The following is a 20,033-nucleotide window of genomic DNA, read 5'->3' as shown; positions in this document are numbered from 1 at the left end:
TTTTCCACATCCTGGAATCCAGCAATCCTGGAATAACAGCTCACATGCCGAAGGTCTTCCCATCTTTTTTACAGGCTACTACATGATATAACTTTCACATATAAAACATGGAACAATTATTCACATCTAGAAGATTTCCCTCATGTTTGATGTTACTACATGGTAATTCCTCATGTCAAAACTTGGGCAAACATTTTAGATGTGGATTTTTTTGTGTGTTTTTTGTGCGACATGTTTGTCATGTTACTACATAAAAATGTTGAAAAATATTTCACCTATAGTTGTTCTCTACATTGATTCACATGTAACACAATATAATGTCCACTTGTTTTTATGTGAATATATAAGACATGTTAAAACCTTGCATTTGTGAACACCAAGCTTTTTAAATAAATTGTTTGTTAAAATAACAGGACAAAAAGAAAGCAGTTGCGTTTCACATATTTACTTCTGACACTGATGTGTGAAATGTCACATGTTTAACCACATTCACATGTCATCAGAAATTCTCAAATGTGATTTTTTTATATGTGAAATACAGTTTTTTTCCAAAAGGGATACAGAGATACAAAAGAGATCTGAACTAAATCTTTCATAGTGTGATGTTTTGCTCCTATGAATAAGAAAAAAAAAATCTGACCTCAGTACAGCTAACGCAAAAAAATTAGGACTTGTCTAAAATGTGTTTTATCCTCATGGGGGAGCCAGGATGAACTTTTAGGAAATCTGCCCAGAAGTAAAGAGCTTTCAGTCTGGACAAAAAGAGCAGGACCAAACATTTGACCATCTGTTGAAGTTTCCAAAGCCCATCAACATGACAAACAGCTGGGGAGTGGGAGAGGGAAGAACGATCAGGACTGCAAATCAAACAGAAAAAAGGTGCAGGAAATACTAAAAGTAAATTATTCACAGTAATGTGCATCAGTATAAACAGTTTGTTGGTATAATCTAGATAAATGTTTTAGACGTTTGTGTACTTTAGGAATGAAGACCGTCCAGCAATTATAAATAAATTCCTGCGAGAACCATATGTCTTGTGAAAAATGTGCATTTCAATTAAAAAGTTTTTATCTAGCATATAAGTACATTACCAGCATATTGATACAGATGATCACAATACTTTTGACATGTCTTATCTCTAATGACAACACCAGTTCTAGTTTCATTTATGTCTGTTGCTTGTGCCCCTCTTCTTCCCCCCGTTCACTTTCCATTAATATACCTGGATACAGCTCTCTGTTAACAGCCAGCTTGTATGGCAGTGACCTTTTTTTGCTGTGTTAAATGACTGCTTGACATTTATTGCTTCAACAGCAATATTCAGATTACCTGAGAAATTGTCTTTGAGGTTTTCATTTGCTGTAAGTGAAAATAATCAAAACTAACAACATAAATACTTGAAATATAGCTCTATATAGAATGTTTGTATATAATATATATTTCATGTTTTAAATTAAACTACTAAACTAAATTAACCATGATATTGTAATTCATCATAATCGACACTTATTTGTCGATTCTGGAAAGCACTAAAAACAAGCAGTTTTTCAAAGATAAATTCAACTATTTAGGGGAAACCGGTTATCAAAAAAGAACATGGCCCTATATGAAAATACTGTCCCCACTGTTAAATTGTGAATTAGCCCAGATTAACCAGAATTTTAGGAAAGCAGAGTCCTGCTCTCTGGCAGAAAATCCCAAAGGAGTATTTCTGTCAACCAATTACTCTAGCCTACTTGGGTTTTGGACCAGGACAACCATCCAAAGCACACCAGCAACCTGAATGGTTAAAACAAACAAAATGAAATGAGAATTTTGGAATGGTTTTGTCAAAGTCTGGACCTAGGTCCTATTGAGATGCTGTGGTCAGACATTGAACAGACTAATTAGGATTTAAGATCGGCATTAATACTATTCTGCAAAGCTGAACCTGACACAATTCCTCCTCATCAGTGTAAGACTAATTACCAGGCATGTCGTTGCTACCAAAAGTTTGGTGTTTAAAGCTTAGGTGAGAATTACTTTTCACATAGGGTCAGGTTGGCTATGGATGGTTGGTTTCCCATAAAAAACGGTATAATTTGAAAACCTTTTATATCTTCCGAGTTTATCTGTGTTTTGATATCAAAATAGATTTGACACTGAAATATTGCAGTGGGGGGAAAAGCAATAACTGAAATCTGAACCAAGACAAAATCTTTTTCGCACCGCTGTTTATTTTCTGACAACATTGCATCCTATTTGCATTAAGCCAGCTGACTCTGGCATTGATGCAGACTGATCAAACAGAAATAGCAATGAACATCCTCCTGCTGGTTTAATTAAATTGATTGGTATGACATGCTCCAAAGGCTGGACGGAATGACATATAGCAAGTTTAAGATGTTTTAGGGCAGATGGCTACTTTATGTAGGCCAGAAGGTGGCTGCAAGACTAAAACTACAAAAATGGCTAATAAATGGCTAAGGAGCAAAATAAACAGTGCCTAACCAGTGTATTTAAACATCAAGGCTTAACATTAGAAAATACAGAGAATATTTAATAAAACACAAGTTCAGAAGACCTATAGAAGCATTGATTAAAAAACCCTTTATATGGTCAATCTTAGATTTTTTGCTAAGAACTACCAAGGAGAGTGTTACGTGTGACGGACATGTCCCATCTTTGAACAAATGGTCTCATAAAAGGTCCTGAAAGCACAGGTGTGGGGAAAAAAAACAGATGCAACATGTCCAGACTTGCAACTGAAACGTGATTTTTTTTATTATCACTGTTGAAAGGCATACATGACAGTGCAAACCATTCTTTGGCAAAAGTACAACACAAACTGTCACAATGGGTTCTGGTACGTCCTGGTTGACCGCCGGGTGCAGGGACAGTGCAGGTTAAATCATGTCCAACCTCGCAGGGGGGTGCACTCCATCGACACCTGCAACTTTTTTTTCAATGGGGAAAAATAAACATAACCCGATAAAACAGATATATTACAATGCAGACTATTGAAGGAATGCTTTGGCAGCCTTGCCAAAACATGCATTTAGACTGTTGCTGCAGAAAAAAAAAAATCTGTAAACACACAAAAAATATGCAAGCATATGATACCAGTGTGAATGAAGCCCCCAATTAATCTGAAACCGTTAACATTCTGGAGAGTATTACTTCTGCTCAGTAAAATGCTTGATTCAAAAGGAACCAATATGAAGAGGTGCTTGCAAGTACAAAACAATCAGACAATGCAAGCCAGTGCATGATGTACGATGAGTGGTATTTGTATGTACAATACACATGTGAGGCCCAATCATGAGATTCCCCCCTCCCCCATCATCCCCCTGATTCCCCCTCTCATATGGCTTCTATTACAGTGGAATGAGGGTCAGAGGGCTGGAGGGGGAGGAGAGGAGTCTGAGCTCAACTAAATGACGTCAGCTCAGACTCAAATCTTCGATATGGCTAGGAAGCAAGAGCAGGGTCAGCATTCCTCACACTGAAAACTGTCCTTGGAGAAAAATGAGAGGAAACAAAAAACGAGACAAAGGGAAAAGAGCAGCTGAACTTAAAGTCAAGTGAAAGCATGCAAGCATGTCCTTGTATAAACTGCAGCGCCAGAGAAGCAGAGAGAGCCCCTCAGTTGAGACTAAAGGCTCCATGAGCGAGAAAACCAACGGTGAGCAGGTGAGAAAGTGAAAACTGACGTGGTAAATTTAGCCGTACCAAAGGCTGCATCCAGATTTGTACATTCAGACAGAGTTTCATAGATATGCTAATTTCATAATGTGAAGAGTTATGCAATACTATTTTTGAATATAGAAGGTGAGGGAAAAAAAAAATATTGGGAGAAATTTCACAACTTTACAGTTTTACAAACAGATAGTGATTCAGCGCTTTCCAGAAGCTCAAATACAGGCACATCTCAATAAATCTGAATATCAATGAAAAGTTTAATGATTTCAGGTTTTTAATTCATAAAGCACAATGACTTTTAAAACCAGTATACATAAAGTGATATAAGTCTTTGTTTCTGTTTATTTCTATGATTATGGCTTACAGCGCAAGATGGGTAACCTGACTCTCACCAGATGGATTTTGTTCTGCAGAGCTCCATCCATCAGGGATCGCTCCTATAGAGATGTATTTCAGAAGGATGGGCCTTATCAAAAATCCTTGCATACGATTGGATAAACCACTTGTCCGTCATCTTTACTGACCTGCCAAACCCGGTCGGGAGAAGAGCGAAAAACATTATTTCCACTAACAAAAGCCTTCAGGGCTGTTCTCTGGTGTTTTTTAAATATTTAGAATTCGGTAGGATGGACAACACTGATGAAATAGTAGCATCAATGTTACCGCTTGCTTCGTCACTGCGAGCCACCATTGTTGTCTGAATCCAAACAGTCGCTCCTCTGATACGTCAAATCTACAAAAATCCCGCCCGGCGATCCTGATTGGCTCGTCTATTTTATGTGGTATTGAAATCCCTCCCAATGGCAGCGAGTCCAGATGGATGTGTGGAGCTCAGCGGAACTACATCTATCTGGTCAGAGTCAGGTTAAGAGACAGGTAATATGGATGTAGAACTTTGTCTCAGTATTTTGTGCTATTTATTCCAATAACAACAAAAGTGGCAATGATAAAGTGTTTAAAATTCCGCAGTCCTTTTGGTTATACATCTAACAGATTCCCAGAAGCAAAAATACTGTCCTCATATGTAGCCATGACCAAGTACTCGCAATTCCAACCATGCTGTCTGTATTCCAACTAATTCCCCCATTACATTAAACAATAAAGTAATTGCCTATTCCCACTTACAGATGATGAAAATCTAAAATGAATTTCCTCCTAAAATTACATTTCGACACTGAACAAATCATTTTTAATACACAAATACTGTTAAAGGTTGTTGACTTAAAACTTACAGGTGCCCAGTCACACAGAGGGCAAGCCAAAAAAACAGTCATCGCTAAATAAGATGGCTGTTCACACAGAGCTGTATCAAAAAAATAAATAAAAGTTGGGTTGAAGGAAGGTGTGATGGAAAAAGATGCTCAAGAACCTGAAGCTGCTGACTTTCCTTGTATGAAGCTACTCCTAAACCAGAGACCATGTCAAATGTATCTTGTAAAACAGATAAAGGACTGGACTGTTGCTCGTAGTCCTATTTTGAGATTAAAGTAAATTATGCATCATATTGCAAAATCAGGGTCCCAGAGTCTGAAGAAAGATCATAGAGGCACATAATCCAAGTTTCATAAGATCCAGTGTGAACTTTCTACATTCAGTGATTATTTTGGGAGCCTTGTGCACTGCTGGTGCTGGTCAACTGTTCTTTCTGAAGTCCAACGTCAACGCAGCCATCTACCAGGAAAAGTTAAAGCACTTCCTTCTGACAAGCTTTTTGGAGATGCTAACTTCATTTTCCAGCAAGTCCAAAAGTCATCACTGACTATCAGGAGCTTTTTTAACTTGTCACCTCCCTACACCACCCCACGTACCAATACATGCTTCAATAAACATGGTATAACTGTCCTTGATTGGCCAGTTGAGTCCCCTGATTTAAAGTCCATAGAGAATCTAAGGAGTATTGTTAAGGTGTAACTCACGAACAAATTCAACCTTTTTCCAGATAAACTGTATAACTGGGCTACGGGTGCTACTTTAATGTTATTGCACAATTTTTACATGTTTTTATGTGAACTTGTTTAGTTCTGCAATATTTGTCTTAAATTTGTCTTATTGCTGCTCTATTAGAGTTGAATGGTGGCTATTACACCTCAAAAGACAGTTCTGTGGCAAAACCCCCAGATGTCCTCCTGGTCACTCAATGTTTCCGCAGGTCACTTTCCCTTGTCCTGACCACCACGGCAACGAGCCCTGCTTATAACTCCCATTTGGGTCTCTTGGAGCTGCCCCCTTTTGTGGCATTTTTTAAAACGTGGATTACACCTTTACAGAAAGAGAAAATACAACAGAGCCAAGAATCCAAATGAGCTTAGGGCGACTAAAACAGCAGCCTGGGCTTCCTGACAACCTCACACAGTGCCACAGGCTTGACTGCCTGCGTGAAACACCACAATAATGCAGTAAATCGTGCAAAACGAGTCCTAACCAACTACTGAGTGCATATATACTGCACATTGAAACTTCTGGGTTTAGTAAGCCCAGAACAATTTCTGCCTGAAATTACTACCTGATATAAATCAACTACAGCTTCACAGCTATTAAGTATAAATCCCAAATTTTGGTATCTGTGTGAAGCTAAGGCATTAAGTAATATTTTCCTAGTGGAACTACTATTGCAAATGTCACTATGTCTGATTTATTGGTGATTAGAGACTATTAAAAATCATTTGAGCCTTGACTAAATTTTCTTCAAAATAAACATTGCAAAACACCATGAAAACCCTTCTGAAAATATAGAAGAGGCCTCAGACTTTATAGATCCATATCTTGACCATAACTGCAGTAAATCTGGATTGAATTAGCCAAATATGCCAAAACTGTGTCAAATGTGTTTTTCACCTGATAAAAAGGAAATGTGTTTAAATAAAAATGCTGATTTCCATTGAAGGAATCCTTCTGCACGGACGCTGTAGATCACATCAACTGTGTCTGGAGCAGTTGGTACAATAAATTATGTGTAAAGCACAGAGGTTACAAAGGTGACTACGACTTTTATAACCTTTATTACGCACAGAAATTGTGTCACCTGAGAAGGTCAGAAATAGATGCGCAATAGGTTGTTGGAAAGATATGACTCTCTATTTTCCAAAGGTACCAGCCGTGAGGGGGCGGAGCAAGAATATATCTGTGTCCGGAAAGATTTTTCCCAAAAGAAAGCCTCCTCCTTTGAAGAATTTAGTGACCGTGTTTAAACTACATTTAGAGAAAGCAAAAAATGGGAACTACCCTCTTGGCCTTGTTGGGCTATATAGTACAAATCATTTTTTTTTATTGGTTATATTAGGTGTTTAATTGTTCTTAGTAACTGCATTTTGAGTTTTTATTATGTGTATGCCATAATCATCCAAAATAACAGATGGTTTCACCGTCTCTACTGAAATAAATTAACTTTTTGATGATATTCCGATTTATTGAGAAAGACCTTGTAAAAAGGGGGTTAAAGAGGACAGTGTTGCAGGAGTTGCATTGGTTTCCTGCACAGAAGAGCGCCTCCTTGCACCAGGTTCAGCTAGCAGAGACAAAAAAAAGCAAGCTATCCCACGTATAGAAGAGCAGGTATCAGTAGACATGGTTTTTTTTTTGCATTTCAAACTTTTTTGCAGGGCTTCACATTATCTTCACATGTAAGCATGTACACAGAAACAAAGGTAAAAAGCACAAACATATAAAGCACCAGATGATAAAAAGATAACTATTCATTAAAAGTTGCTGAATAAAACAATCCACTCAAGTCTGATGTATCATTAAAAGACATAACGAGTGTATATAGGTGGCTTTGCATACAAAAAGGTAATACTTTAAGGTTCGTATTTAGAGATTAACTCGGAGTAAAAACAAGGAAATAGCACCAGTTTTCGGTATCTCTAACCTGAGAAAATCTTTTGAGACAACTGCCACCTTTTCCATCCACTTCCCTTTCCTGCTTGTTAGCGGCAACTGGTCCTGCATTTTCTCATGGAGAGCAAACAGCACCTCAGTGCGCCAGGACGGCTTTTTGTCCGTCCTGTTTGTACAATCCGTAAATCTATTCGCTGCTACAGAAGTAAATCCGTGGAGTGCTTGCTGACTTATTGCTGAAGGATTTCAAACTGAGCCCCAGGCTGCTGGCTCTGGAAAAACTGGAAATCTGAAATAGCCACAAAAAAATAATAAAATAAAATGCTCCCCTGATATAAAAAAAGCAAACAAAACAAAACTGAGAGGCTGTTGGGTTTGTCGAGGTCAACTGTGGCTATGAGTCAGTCCCATCTCCTTTGTTTTTTTTTTGTGATTTTCAGGCACCAGATTGTTATGGTGTGAGGTTGTTGGGGTGGGGAGGAGGGGGTCCTGAAATTTACTTGTGGCGGGTTTCCGCTTTTTGCCTTTTGTTGCCATCTTCCTGCTCGAGGCACACCGGGCAGCAGGCACCTTTTAGCTTGATGGGCTGTTTGCACTCGGCGGCGGCACACGACTCGACGAAGCAGGTCACCTGGGTGTCCTGGGGTTAGGCGGCAGAGGGAACAATAGGTCAGGGACTACATTAGAAAGCAAAAAGTAATAAACCATTTATGTTAACAAGAGTCTATGTTGTTTCTAATAAAATCATCTCAAGAAAAAAAAAAAACATATGAATCCATATAAAAGTGTATTTTGTTTTGTGATTATTCGCGGTTCTGTTATGCATGATGTTCCAGATTTAAATTCTGGTTTGTGTTGTAATCTTGTAGCTTTTCATTCTTTTTTTAGTTTCTGTTTATCCTGGTCATTTTCTCTCAGTTGCCCCCTGCATGTTTCCCTCACAACTGACATTTATTCTGTCAAATGAGTCCCATCTGCTTTCACTCTAGTGGTCAGCCTCCCCAGCTTTAATCCTCTCACTTCCTGCCATTCTCTGGTTTCTGCTGTTTTCCTTGTCTTGCTTCCTATGTTCAGCTGATCCTCGTAGTTCCTGGTATCTCTTATGTCTAGAAGTTTGTTAGTTTCGTCATTTAATAACTGTTCCACTATGCACCTGCCTCTCTCCTGTGTGCATTTAGGTTCTGCTCAACCGTCAAACATGACAAATAATCTAAAACAAACAAGAGCTAAGATGGAAAAGGTTAGATGTGAGCATATCCATATGACAGAAGGGCTCTGTCAAAGTCTAGACCTAAATGCGCTTCAGAATTTGAAGAAAGACATGCAAGTTGATGTTCATAGATGCTTTCCATCCAACTGGACTCATCTTAAGCTGTTTTGAAAAAACATAGGCAAACATTTCAGTCTCCAGATGTGCAAAGCTGCTAGAGGTATTCTCCAAAAACCTACCCCTATAATTATAGCAAAGGTTGCTTTTGAATCATTGCCTGTGGTTACAAACATGCAACACCTTTTAGATTTTAATCTTAAACACAAAGCAAAAGATGAGCCTCAAAAAACTTTTGAGAGTAACAGTTTACTTTGTCATGCCTTTCAGGAATAATCCTGAAAAGCCTCCAATTACACAAAGCCACATGGGAAAAAGAAAAGGAGAAAAGACTAACTGGTGTGTTGAAGCACTGTAAGCTCAGTAAGCTGCCACTAAAAAGGAGCTCGGTAGCACTGGGATTTATCATGAGGGAGGTATATCACAGGTGTGCGAAGTTACGAACTGGCAGCTGGAACAAGACAAGGAATGAGAGAAACGTGGCAAGAGAATGCACACCGGTGCCAGGAAGCTGCACGAGGCTGAGATGGGTCTTTAAAACAGGACAGACATCCCATCATCAGTGAGAAATTCACAGATAATGCGATCAGTGTTCTGAGTGCATGGTGTGGGGTGTGGTTCGTTTACTGGGGCGTCACTGGACACATACTCTGCATTCGCACGTCGAGCACGAGTCCTTTTTCCAGCGCTCTCCATCCGTTCGCTCGCGCCCCTCACTGTCAGTGCAGGTGGACTTGTGTAGACGAGCTTCTAGTCTTTTAATCTGCAAAAACACAAGAAAGATGGAGCACGGGCAAATCACCCAGCAGCAAGCTGCAAATTTGACAAATGTATGTCAGTCTGCAGTTAAGGCCTGCTTTAAACTGCAACACCACTGGTGGCCACATGGTGATAAAAAGCAGCTCAATTTTTTTTATCACACTACCTTTAAAAAACATTCATACCACTGGAATTTTTTTTCCACATATGCATTACATCACAACTACAACACAAGAAAACCAACACTGCACATTTCACAGAAAGCATCGCTGTGAAACATGGCAGTGGCAGCATTATGCTGTGGGGGATGCATTTCTTAAGATGAAAAAGGTGAACTGCTCACACTAACTGGGAAGAAAACCTGTTAAGAAAACCTGTTACAGGCTGCAAAAGGTTGGAAGTGTGACTTTACAGTGATGCTAACCATACAGTCAGAACTCCTATAAAATAGGTAAAATAAAAGGACATTAATGGCCTAAAGACAAAATCTAAAAATAAATAAGAATCTTGGACAAGCAAGGCCTGAAAATTGATTGTCCCTGATGCTGCACATCTTACTTCACCGAGTTTGAGCTCTTTCCTCTTTTTCAAAGAAACTGCTAAAAAGTTCTGCTTCTAGATGTGCAATGCGGCACATTTTCTGATGTTATTGCAATAAAAGTTGGTTCTTAAAAGTTCAGATTTCTATTTGTAAAAAAAAAGTTTGCATTCCACTTCCCGATTATTTACTGTGTTGTGTTGTTCTATTGTCATGAAAAGTGAAGAAGTTCGAGCGGTATGAGTCCTTTGCACAACATGACAGGTAGGAGAAGCCCATCAATTTTAAAGCAGGACTGACAAAGCAGGAAAACACCTATAAGCACCGTACCAGACTGTTCTGTTGGTACCTTTGATAATAATTTAGCCATTTAATAGTTCTCAAAGTACCACTCCTGTTGGATCAGCATTAAGCGATTAATCTTCCGCTCTAGGCAAGTTTGGAAACACGCCTAACTTGAAGGTTCAAACAGAGAACTGTCTATTCCTCCACTTAATTCTATAAAGACTATAATAGCTAAGCAAAACTTAAAATCTATTAGTATGGAACAACAATTTATTGTAATGTAATGTATTGTAATTATTTATTGTAATGTATTGTAATGTGGCATAACCAACCACCTTTTATAGAGTGCATGGAATATGTGGTTAGAAAATTGTGGATTCTTGTGTCTTTTATTTGGTACTGTGGATTTAAAATGTTAGTGAATAAAACAGCATCTAAAATAATCCCGAAATAAATAAATTAAATCCCAAAGTGGATGCAGCTTGCATGTTAACCCTCTTGGTGAACCCCATTATAGCATTACTGTTCTGGACAGAATTTATTTCTATTTTTTTTTAACCACACCTCTGACAATTTAGATGCTCTTCCTTTCAAATTTAATTGTCTCACATAACTCTGCTGTCCTTTGCAGTAAATACAGTGCATTTAATAGCCAGTTCAATTCTGAACACAAAGGCATAGTGTTCCCATGTGTAGTGATAATCACATTGTGAACAATAAGTCTTTGCATTTTGCCTCATTTTAATACCATTAAAAGAAGGTTTCATCAAAGCTAAAAGTATCTACAGTTTGGGAGATACACAAAATAGTGGTCATTGCTGGAGAATACTCTTGGGACATAAAAGTATAACATTTTATTTCTTACAAAGCTTGCTTAAGGATTCCAGATAAAGGCTTTTTAATGGCCGTCTTGTGAAATATATTTAGATTTAGTCCGCGTCCTCGTCACTCCATTTCAGTTCAGGCAAGACTGAACTTATTTTTCATGTCTGTATTTTCCTGTCTTTTATGCATTTACTAGCAGGATATAGGGTGTAAACATGTCAACCAGGAAGAAAAGCTTCCTGTTTTGATTTATCTTAGCATCCAAACGCTACGCTTGGTGTTCAGTAATTAGCTTGAAACTCTTGTTGGATTTTCTGCATTATGGAGGGTCGGAGCAACTTCTGCCAGACTGGAAACCCCAAACGCACCTGTTTCCGTAAGCTTGTGATGGTCTTCTGCATGTCTGAAACAAACTCCTGGAAGTCACTGACCGAAGGTTCACTGCTCGTTTTGGTGCTCAAAGTTACATTTGAAAGACTGTTGTTGGCACCTTCCAGTGGGCTGCAAAGACAAATGCAAACATTAAAAAGTTCTAAATCCAGAATTTATGAACATGGAAGATTTAGTGGTTGCTACCTTGTCTCCTGGATGCTATTGGCAGGTTTCTCCTCTTTGTAGCTGTGCTCAGCTGATCTTCGTCCCCTGAAGTGGTATGATAGGGCATTGAACTGACCCTTGGTTCTGCAGTCTGTGGGGGAAAAGGTCCAACAATATTAGGACAAGCAATCATAAGTTGGCAAGACAAGTTCAGTTTTTCTAATCAATCAATGCAACTATCTGCAACCGTGTAAAAATACAACAGTCCTTATTGTGCCCCCAAAACAGCCCTGAATCAAATGCCCTAAAGGTTTACTTGGGTATAGGGCACCAAGATTTTTGTAAAACATCCCCGTAAATAGAAGGTTTCAAGCTTTATATTAAGGGGTCCAAATCTTGATCACCTGATAACATCAAAGTTTTTCAACAACTAGTAATGAGCAAATCCTTATCGTAACATTTCCTTACAGATTAAAAGCAGAAGAAATTACAGTTTGTCTAAAACTGTTTGTTTGTGACCCGAAGTTGTTCCAATTTTTGACAGTAAAACCAAAAATCGACGACGTGTTACAAAAAGTTTCATAAATCAAGCTTGAACGTTGTAATTTTGAAACGCTAGTGTTGGAACAGAGTTTTTAGGTCTCATCAGCAGCTTTCTTTTATTGCACTTTTACGGTAAACATCAGTGTAAAAGTTACAGAGAGACATAGATTAGCACCAGAAAATCCCAAATGTGTGATGCAAAGTCAAGAAATTACAAGTTAGACATGCTTCATGTTTTATTTAAAGTCCCATTCAGTGATTCCATCTGTTTTATACATCGCAGATATTGTCCTAAAAACAAGTTATGGATGACCTTGGCATGTTGTCTGACTCTGAACTATTGTTTGTTACATAAAAGGTATTTTCCAGCACATCTAATGGATTATTGAAAAAAAAAAAAAGACTTAAAGAAAGACTGGAAGACTCGTACTCTTTCACTTAGAGTCACCTTTTCAAAGAAAAGGTGACTGGTCTCACCTTCACAGCAGTCCTGCCACATGCGCAGGTCGATCTGAGGAACGTCAGCACAGCTTCCGTAGCCGTGGGGCAGGTCGGCCACTGCGAACACATCCCGTTGGACCTGGGTGATGTTGTCCCCATTGTCGCACAGAACCCGAGCTAAAGATGCCTGTTTAAGCTGTGTCAGCTGCGCAGGTGTGAAAACGCCTGGGTTTTCATACCAGAACCTAATAAAAGAGCCAAACACATGATTAGAGACGTGAATGATAATCAAAATAATGTGTATCTGTTTATGTTATTACACCTGGATCCAGCTTTATCTAACATTTTTTTTTGCTTTCTATAACACTCAAAAAGAGAAGAATAGTAGTAAAATAAACGTTCCTAAAGTACTAACTGAAATGTGAGTTGCACAGTACTTCCATACCTGTCTCCATTCCGGACGCGTTTGAATTGCGTTGCGAGCAGACACATGAGGGTGGGACCCAATCTACTGCCAGGGACCAGGTCTTCAGCCATCAGGGCCGGGAATAGGTCGATGTTAAGAGGTGTGCCGTAGAGCCTGCCACACAAGGAGAACTGTCAGAGCAATAAAACAGCAGCCACCCTGACCACATAATCAACATTTCAATAGTGAAACTACTTCACCATGAGCGCATAGAAATTTGTAAGGTCAACCCAGATATTAATAAAGAGTCATAGCCCAGAATAGAAGTTGTCTCTGTAAAGAAATGGATCCTCACATATTTTTGGACAAAACTAGACATTTTATGAGAGAGCTGGTGCTGATAAAACTAAATTCTTGGATATTTTTTTTTCTCTGATAATTGACCGGCTGCTCAATTTCATCTTTTACTAAGAAACTGGAATGGGTGGATGCACAATACAGATCTGGTACCAGGACGCACCAAGCGGACTCAGTTAAAGAAAATCACTAATTTCAGACAATAAAGAAGATTTAAGTTATGAGCTTAGTAATCATTTTTTCTTTGATTTGAAATGTTAATGAAATCCTGTTTGACTGCAGAGCTGCACATCAATGACTGCTTTCTTTAACACGTATCAAAGATGTCATCACTATTCCCGATTTAAATAATTGTATTCGGAAAGAATTATTCAGACTCTTTTAAAGTTACAATAAATGACTAAAATATTTAAGCTCTAAAAGAGACATTATGTAATTTTTCTTTCTGTTTTTTTTTGTTCCATAAGCAGGATTATTTAACTGTGCTTATAGATTTAAAGTTAGGGAATGCTTTGGAATCTTGGGGTATTTTAAAGAAGTTATTGTTGTTGTTGTTTTTTTATAAAAAAAATCTTTTTTATGAAAACGGTAAAACTTTCAAATATTCAGATAGTACAAAAACACATTTTGTTGCTTTCTTATAATTCTAAAAGAGAAATCGAAATGATCTAAAATTGCAATATGGAGCTAGACAAAAATCGATGATAGGAAAAAGGTCAGAAGATCTCTGATTGGTACATCACTAGACAGGGCTGTGATGTTTTACTTTTGCCTGCTATTTTGAAAAAATAAAGCTGAGTGCATCAAGTCATAGTTTCTGACTTGATGCACTCAGCTGGGCTTTTAATTTAAAGACAACTTTTTACCAAATGGCATTAAAGACTGGATTTGGCTACTTTTTGTTATAACAAAGATTGATTGGCAATTTCTTTAATTACATTTGAATCTCTCTAACCCTAAAGGTTAGAGATTATACTGATTTTACATGACCGTTTCTTTCCGAATCCCAATAGTACAGCTTTTCAAATAGAAACAACAATAACTAAACAAGTAAAACTGTCAAAAAAGGCTCTTAGCTCTTTATTTGTAATAGGATAACACACAAATGTCTTAATTTACTGTGGGTTGATTGATTCCTAATAGGTACCAAAGCATTTTGATGTCGGACGGACGGACATAGAATAGAATACATAACAATAAAGACAGAGCTCAGTTCATAGTTACCTCCGTAGTTTCTCTCTGACATCAGGGTTCTTGATCTCATTCCTCAAGTCATCAAATGTCTGCGCTGAGGTCAAGTTACAAAAGGTCCTGTAGTCATTATATGGCGGTATGCCGTGATCCCTTCCTCTCTGAATATTCATGGCAGCCAGATCCAGAGCCACAGCGTGGGCCATGGAGAATAACTTCTCGGTCAGCTCCGTGTTCAGTAGCTGGGTCGAAACGCGCATTTTTCCTGCAACACCAAAGAGTCCGCGTAGGAGCGGGTCGATGCCGCCCTCGTTTACGATGCGGAAAGGAGAGAAGAAGGCCCGGTGCAGGGAGATGTGGCCCTGAGGGATGGGCTCAAAGTGCTCGTTTAACCTGTACAGTATTGGGTTGATGAGCGTGTGTCCAAAGCGGAAAGCTGCTGTGGCGAACCCGTTGAAGATGCCAGCGTTGACGTTGGGGTCATAACCGGTGTACGTCCCTAAAATCCTCATGCCTTCTTCACCGAGAATCTGAAGGAAAACAAAATGTGTGCATCTAGTTAGTGCCGTATGGTCTGATTGTTTTACCAAAAAATACTGAGATATGTGTAAATATGAACTAAATGTCAGCAAAAACTTCAAGTCCCGTTAGCTACCTTTGGTAACCAGTGATTGTAGGTGATGTGCTGCATCTGGGCCCCCACTATCTTTCTGGTCTCGTGGTAGATGGTGTCCCCGTCCCAGTGGGGATTCAGTCTCAGCAGTTCTGTAGCGATGCGGTTGTGCTCCCGGAACCACACTGTGTGCATGGCGGTCAAGCCAAGCTGTTCGTTTGCGCGGTGATCTCCAGCCAAAAAGCAAGGGATCGGACTCTCGTTTTCATCCCTCATGCACTCCGTAGGGGGTCCCGTGGCAAACGGAAGAAGTGCCTTACCCGTTCGTTGTATGATGCCTTGACGAAGAAGCCCCCTGTGGCTCGCCGTGTCTCGGATCTGCTCCGATTCGTGTCGCGAGCTGCCATAGACATTGGAGGCGTCGATGTAGGAGGTAATCTGGTTGATCTGCTCTCTCGGATAGACGCTGTTCATGAGCAGAGACGTCATTCCGCTGCCGCACACGGGGCTGGAGCGCACAAAGAACATGCAGCGTGCTCCACTCCGCAGCTGCCGCTGGTCGTTGGCGGGGAACTGGATGGGAAAGCACGGTGGGTCATTTGTGCAGACCTGAGCGCACAGCTGGCCATCGGAAAAGCGAGACTGACTCAGGGCCACCACTGTCGAGTCCAAGTCGTGGTCCAGGAACTGACCCCACTGCATCAGCATGTGAGTGTAGCGGTCATCCGGCGTGATGGTCTCCGTTCCAATCATCGTCGTTGACACCAGCCTGGGCAGCGGCAGCCTGTATCCGTTGTGCACCCGGTCGGTGGTGCCTCTCGGCAGGTTGAAGCCGTTGTCGTAGACTGGCTTCAGGAGGCGTTCGAACGCAGTGAGCGAGGCGCCCCACATGGGGTGCTGCAGGTTATTGCAGGTCCCATCGTGACTGCGGTACTTTTGGTGGAAGCAAATGTCTGAGCAGTTGTTGCTGCGGCGGTGGGCTGTGCAGCCGGAGAGGTTAGCGATCATGTCCAGAAAGCGGGGGGATACCAGGTCGTTGTAGCGAAATGCTGCAAGAAGACAAAATAAATTCAACAACTTAGGAGTGGGGTTACATAGTAAACGGTTACAAAATAAAAAATTCTAGTAAATACAACTGAGAATAATATTATATTTTGTATTTAAACCATATTTCCACTGATAATTAAAAACACAATAGTCCCTCAAAGCAGTGAACAACCAATGTCATCAGTAGGAAGACAAATGTGTTTGACTAAATGTTTGACTTTACGACAAATAAATTTAGCAGATTAGCTCCAGGGTTTTTTTTCTAAATAATCACCTATTTTGTCAGATCAAAGCAAAGTATCTGATAGCAAATATTGAATGTACACTGTTCCTTTTAGACTAGTGCTTGCGGGTCATGTGTTTTTACTCATTCTGTTTATGGGCCGGGTCTAGTTACTTCTGGCTCATAACTCAGGTCCGATTGAAGTAACACATGAAACCTCATCACCAAGATGCGAGCGTCCTAGGTAAGAAAATCCAACATTTTCTTTACTAATGTGTTTAACGTCTGTGGCTGGGACAGATGGGTGGACAGCTAGATCAATGAAGAGCTGGATGAATGGATGATGTGCAAACAAATTAATAAAAAAAAAATGATGGATGGATGAATGAATGTCTAAAATATGTTGAGCAAACCTGGAAAATATTTACATAAATTTAATGAGCACACATGTTGGGCTGGTTGGGTTTGTTCCAAGTATTTATGGCGAAGTTCAATGAGTTCAAAGTGAGTTTTTCTGCACACATGATATTAATGTTAAAGCTTATTGTGCACATATTGTCTGTGCCTTGTGTGCACATTTGTATGTTTAAAGAAAAATAGGAGAAACTTTGCTGCTGACCTCTCAGGTGAAGTCAAATCGGAGGAAAACTGTTTCTGCTGAGGGGCAGCAATATGTGCATTAGCTTTATCTGGAGACATCATTTTTATTTTGTGTCTTAAGATGCATCTCATATTATTAGCCATTCCATAACAAGCTATTTGTTCTATACTTTTCTGAAAGATAATAATATATCACTACTCGGTCAAGAAACCTACTGCAAAAAAATGGGAGAAAAAACAATAACAAAAAAAATAAAATAATGTGATGTATGCTGCGTTTTCACTGCATTTAACCTTTAACCTTTTTCTGTAAAAATTAAATCTCCATTAGCAGAGAGTGTCTATGCTCCAGACACCCAAGCACACAATGCATCTCCAGCCTTCCTCCACGTTAACAGGAGCAGAGCAGCAAACACTCAGATGTTTGTGTGGTAACCCTTCAGTTCCCGCCTTGCTCCACCCAACTCTACCCACACAGCTCATTAAATGTGCAACACAGATCATGTTAAACTTTGTTCAGTGCTCTGCAGTGATTACAGCTTCAAGGGTTGCACAGCACGTCGTGGGGTCAATAAAACGGTTTACAGGCTCCTTGTCAACTGCTCCACAATTACGACTCCCTGTATGATACGTGCCTTTGGTTGGTGGTTTTTTCTACAAAGACAATTGCAGGATCTGTTTCTACTCAGCCCCCTTTTAATCTTACATCACTAAATAAAATCTTGTGCAGCTAATTGCCTACACTCATAATACGCTCATTCGTAAATGGAGTACACAAATGTGCAATTCAACCTGGGTACAAAACCATATCTTCTGTCAAGGCCTCATTTTTTTTAAAGGACATTTGTGAACAAACTGGATCTTAAAGGCCAAGAAACAAAGCAGACATGTTAAAGTAAAGACTATGGCACAACTGCAAACCTAGAAAACCAAGACATGATTGTCTACCTAAACTGACAAGCCGAGCTGGAAGAGCATTAATCAGAGAAACAGCTAAGAGGCCCCTGGTAGCTTTGGAGGAGCTGTAGAGATCCACAGCTGAGGTGGAGGGGCCTGTTGATAGGACAAACACAATGTACACATTTATCTTTGCCGGAAGAGTTGAAAGAAAATGCTCTTGCTTGCTACAAGTCTTGTACGGTACAGCAAATACGTAGATGTTCCACTCAGACAAGACCTAACATTTTCAGCCTACTTGCAAAACACTGGCAGAAAACTAAGATTGCTCATAACAACTTGCCATGGTGAAACAAGGGGGGGGGGGTGGTGTTAGCATCAAGCTGTGGGGTGGCTTTTCTTCATTGGGATTAGGAAATATGGTCAGAGTTGATGGCTGGATGTAATCCTGAACAAAAACTACTAGAGGCTGCAAAAGACTTGAGACGAAGTTGGAGGTTCATCTTCCGTAGGACAACAACTCCACACATACAATCAGCGCTAAGTGGAATGGTTTAGATCAAAGCATATTCATGTGTTAGAAGGGGCCCGGTCAAAGTCCAGACCTACATCCAACTGAGAATCTGTGACTTTAAAATTGATGTTCACAGTCTCTCTAGGCGCAAAAGAACTGCAACTATGATTGCAGTAACTGATGATTTAATGAAAGAATTGACTTAATAGTACTGAATACATAAACACATTACTCAAATTTCAAACCTAATAACACTCTCAGACAGAAACTGCTTCATCCCAAAGACGGAACAGCCAAACCACAGCTGAGCAGCGTTGTGCGTGCGGTCCAATGCTGTGAGGACTGCTCAGACTCCTACACTGGAGAAACTAAACAGCAGCTACATAGATGCATGGCATAGCACAGGAGGGCCAGCAGCTCGGGGCAAGATTCAGCAGTCCTAAAGAACAAAGGACACTCTTTTGACAACAATGATGTCCAGATCATGGACAGGGAGAACAGATGGTTTGAATGAGGGGGGGGAAGAAACCATCTTGGTCAGAAGAGAAAAGTCATCACCAACCAGAGGGGGAGGATTGCGCTTCTAACTCCCCAGTGTTTACAGCTCGGTCCTCCAACACATTCCAGAGAGATTACATCAGCGGTCTCGTCATGATTCAGGTGACCAAGTACTCTACTCACACCAAGCTATTGCTTCAAACGACCCAAGACAATGATGGGTGGGTCATTGATTTGCATTTGACTTAGAATGTGCCTAGTAGGATGGGCCTCCATGTCCTTAAAAACAGCAGCGCTCCAACTGCAGGTTGATCAATAGCAAGCTACCAGAATTCAACAAGACTCCTGGATAGGTGTCGAAACCTCTTCAGAAACAACTGAGCGAGAGTCCGGCCGCCTCTGAGACAAGCCTGTTTGCTGATGTAAAACATGCCCTTTTTGCTACAGAGAATATATTAAAAACACACATCTTTATACTCATATTTAAACTCTGGCATTTGGGAAGAAAGGAGCGGCGGTGAAGTTTCCAATAAGCCTTACCGGTGCCGTTGGTGTCCACCATGAGGCCCTGGTTAACGTGGTTTTGGATGAGCAGGAGAGTCTGCTCGAAGATCTCCCCGGCACGCGCCTGCCCCACTGTGTAGGGATCCCGTGGATATCGGAAGAGAGCGAGCAACTCCCCTGGAGTACGAGGCTGGCTGGAGAGATGAGGGGCACGGAGAGGCAGGCAAAGGCGGGAGAGACGAAGCAAATATCAGAATACGAACAGAAAGAATGAATAAGAAAACATGTCTGCTCTAACTTTTAGGTGATGAAAGCCAGGCAGAGCTTGCTCTAAACAATTGTTCTGCGGCAGCTTCCATTCCTTCCTGAAGAACAAAGGGCTGCTGATCCATTTGCCGTGTCTTCCAAACGTC

General features: G+C 40.2%; 1 protein-coding gene across 2 annotated transcripts in view; it reads right to left on the bottom strand.

Annotated features, from left to right (window-relative positions):
- Window positions 1-7,934: 7,934 nt before the first annotated feature.
- Window positions 7,935-20,033, bottom strand: part of LOC105918812 (peroxidasin homolog) — a 67,483-nt gene continuing 55,384 nt past the window's right edge. For both annotated transcript variants that reach the window (XM_036150420.1, XM_036150421.1), the window contains 9 exons: window positions 19,657-19,814; window positions 15,380-16,386; window positions 14,758-15,254; window positions 13,216-13,350; window positions 12,807-13,015; window positions 11,826-11,937; window positions 11,618-11,750; window positions 9,492-9,605; window positions 7,935-8,155 (listed from right to left, as the gene is read on the bottom strand). In XM_036150420.1, the coding sequence (XP_036006313.1) occupies window positions 8,012-8,155; window positions 9,492-9,605; window positions 11,618-11,750; window positions 11,826-11,937; window positions 12,807-13,015; window positions 13,216-13,350; window positions 14,758-15,254; window positions 15,380-16,386; window positions 19,657-19,814 (2,509 nt within the window). In that variant the 3' untranslated portion in view covers window positions 7,935-8,011. The remainder of the gene's footprint in view (window positions 8,156-9,491; window positions 9,606-11,617; window positions 11,751-11,825; window positions 11,938-12,806; window positions 13,016-13,215; window positions 13,351-14,757; window positions 15,255-15,379; window positions 16,387-19,656; window positions 19,815-20,033) is intronic.

This window comes from Fundulus heteroclitus, chromosome 19, assembly GCF_011125445.2.
Source record: "Fundulus heteroclitus isolate FHET01 chromosome 19, MU-UCD_Fhet_4.1, whole genome shotgun sequence".
Classification (NCBI taxonomy): Eukaryota; Metazoa; Chordata; class Actinopteri; order Cyprinodontiformes; family Fundulidae; genus Fundulus; species Fundulus heteroclitus.
This window is presented reverse-complemented; position numbering and strand designations above follow the sequence as displayed.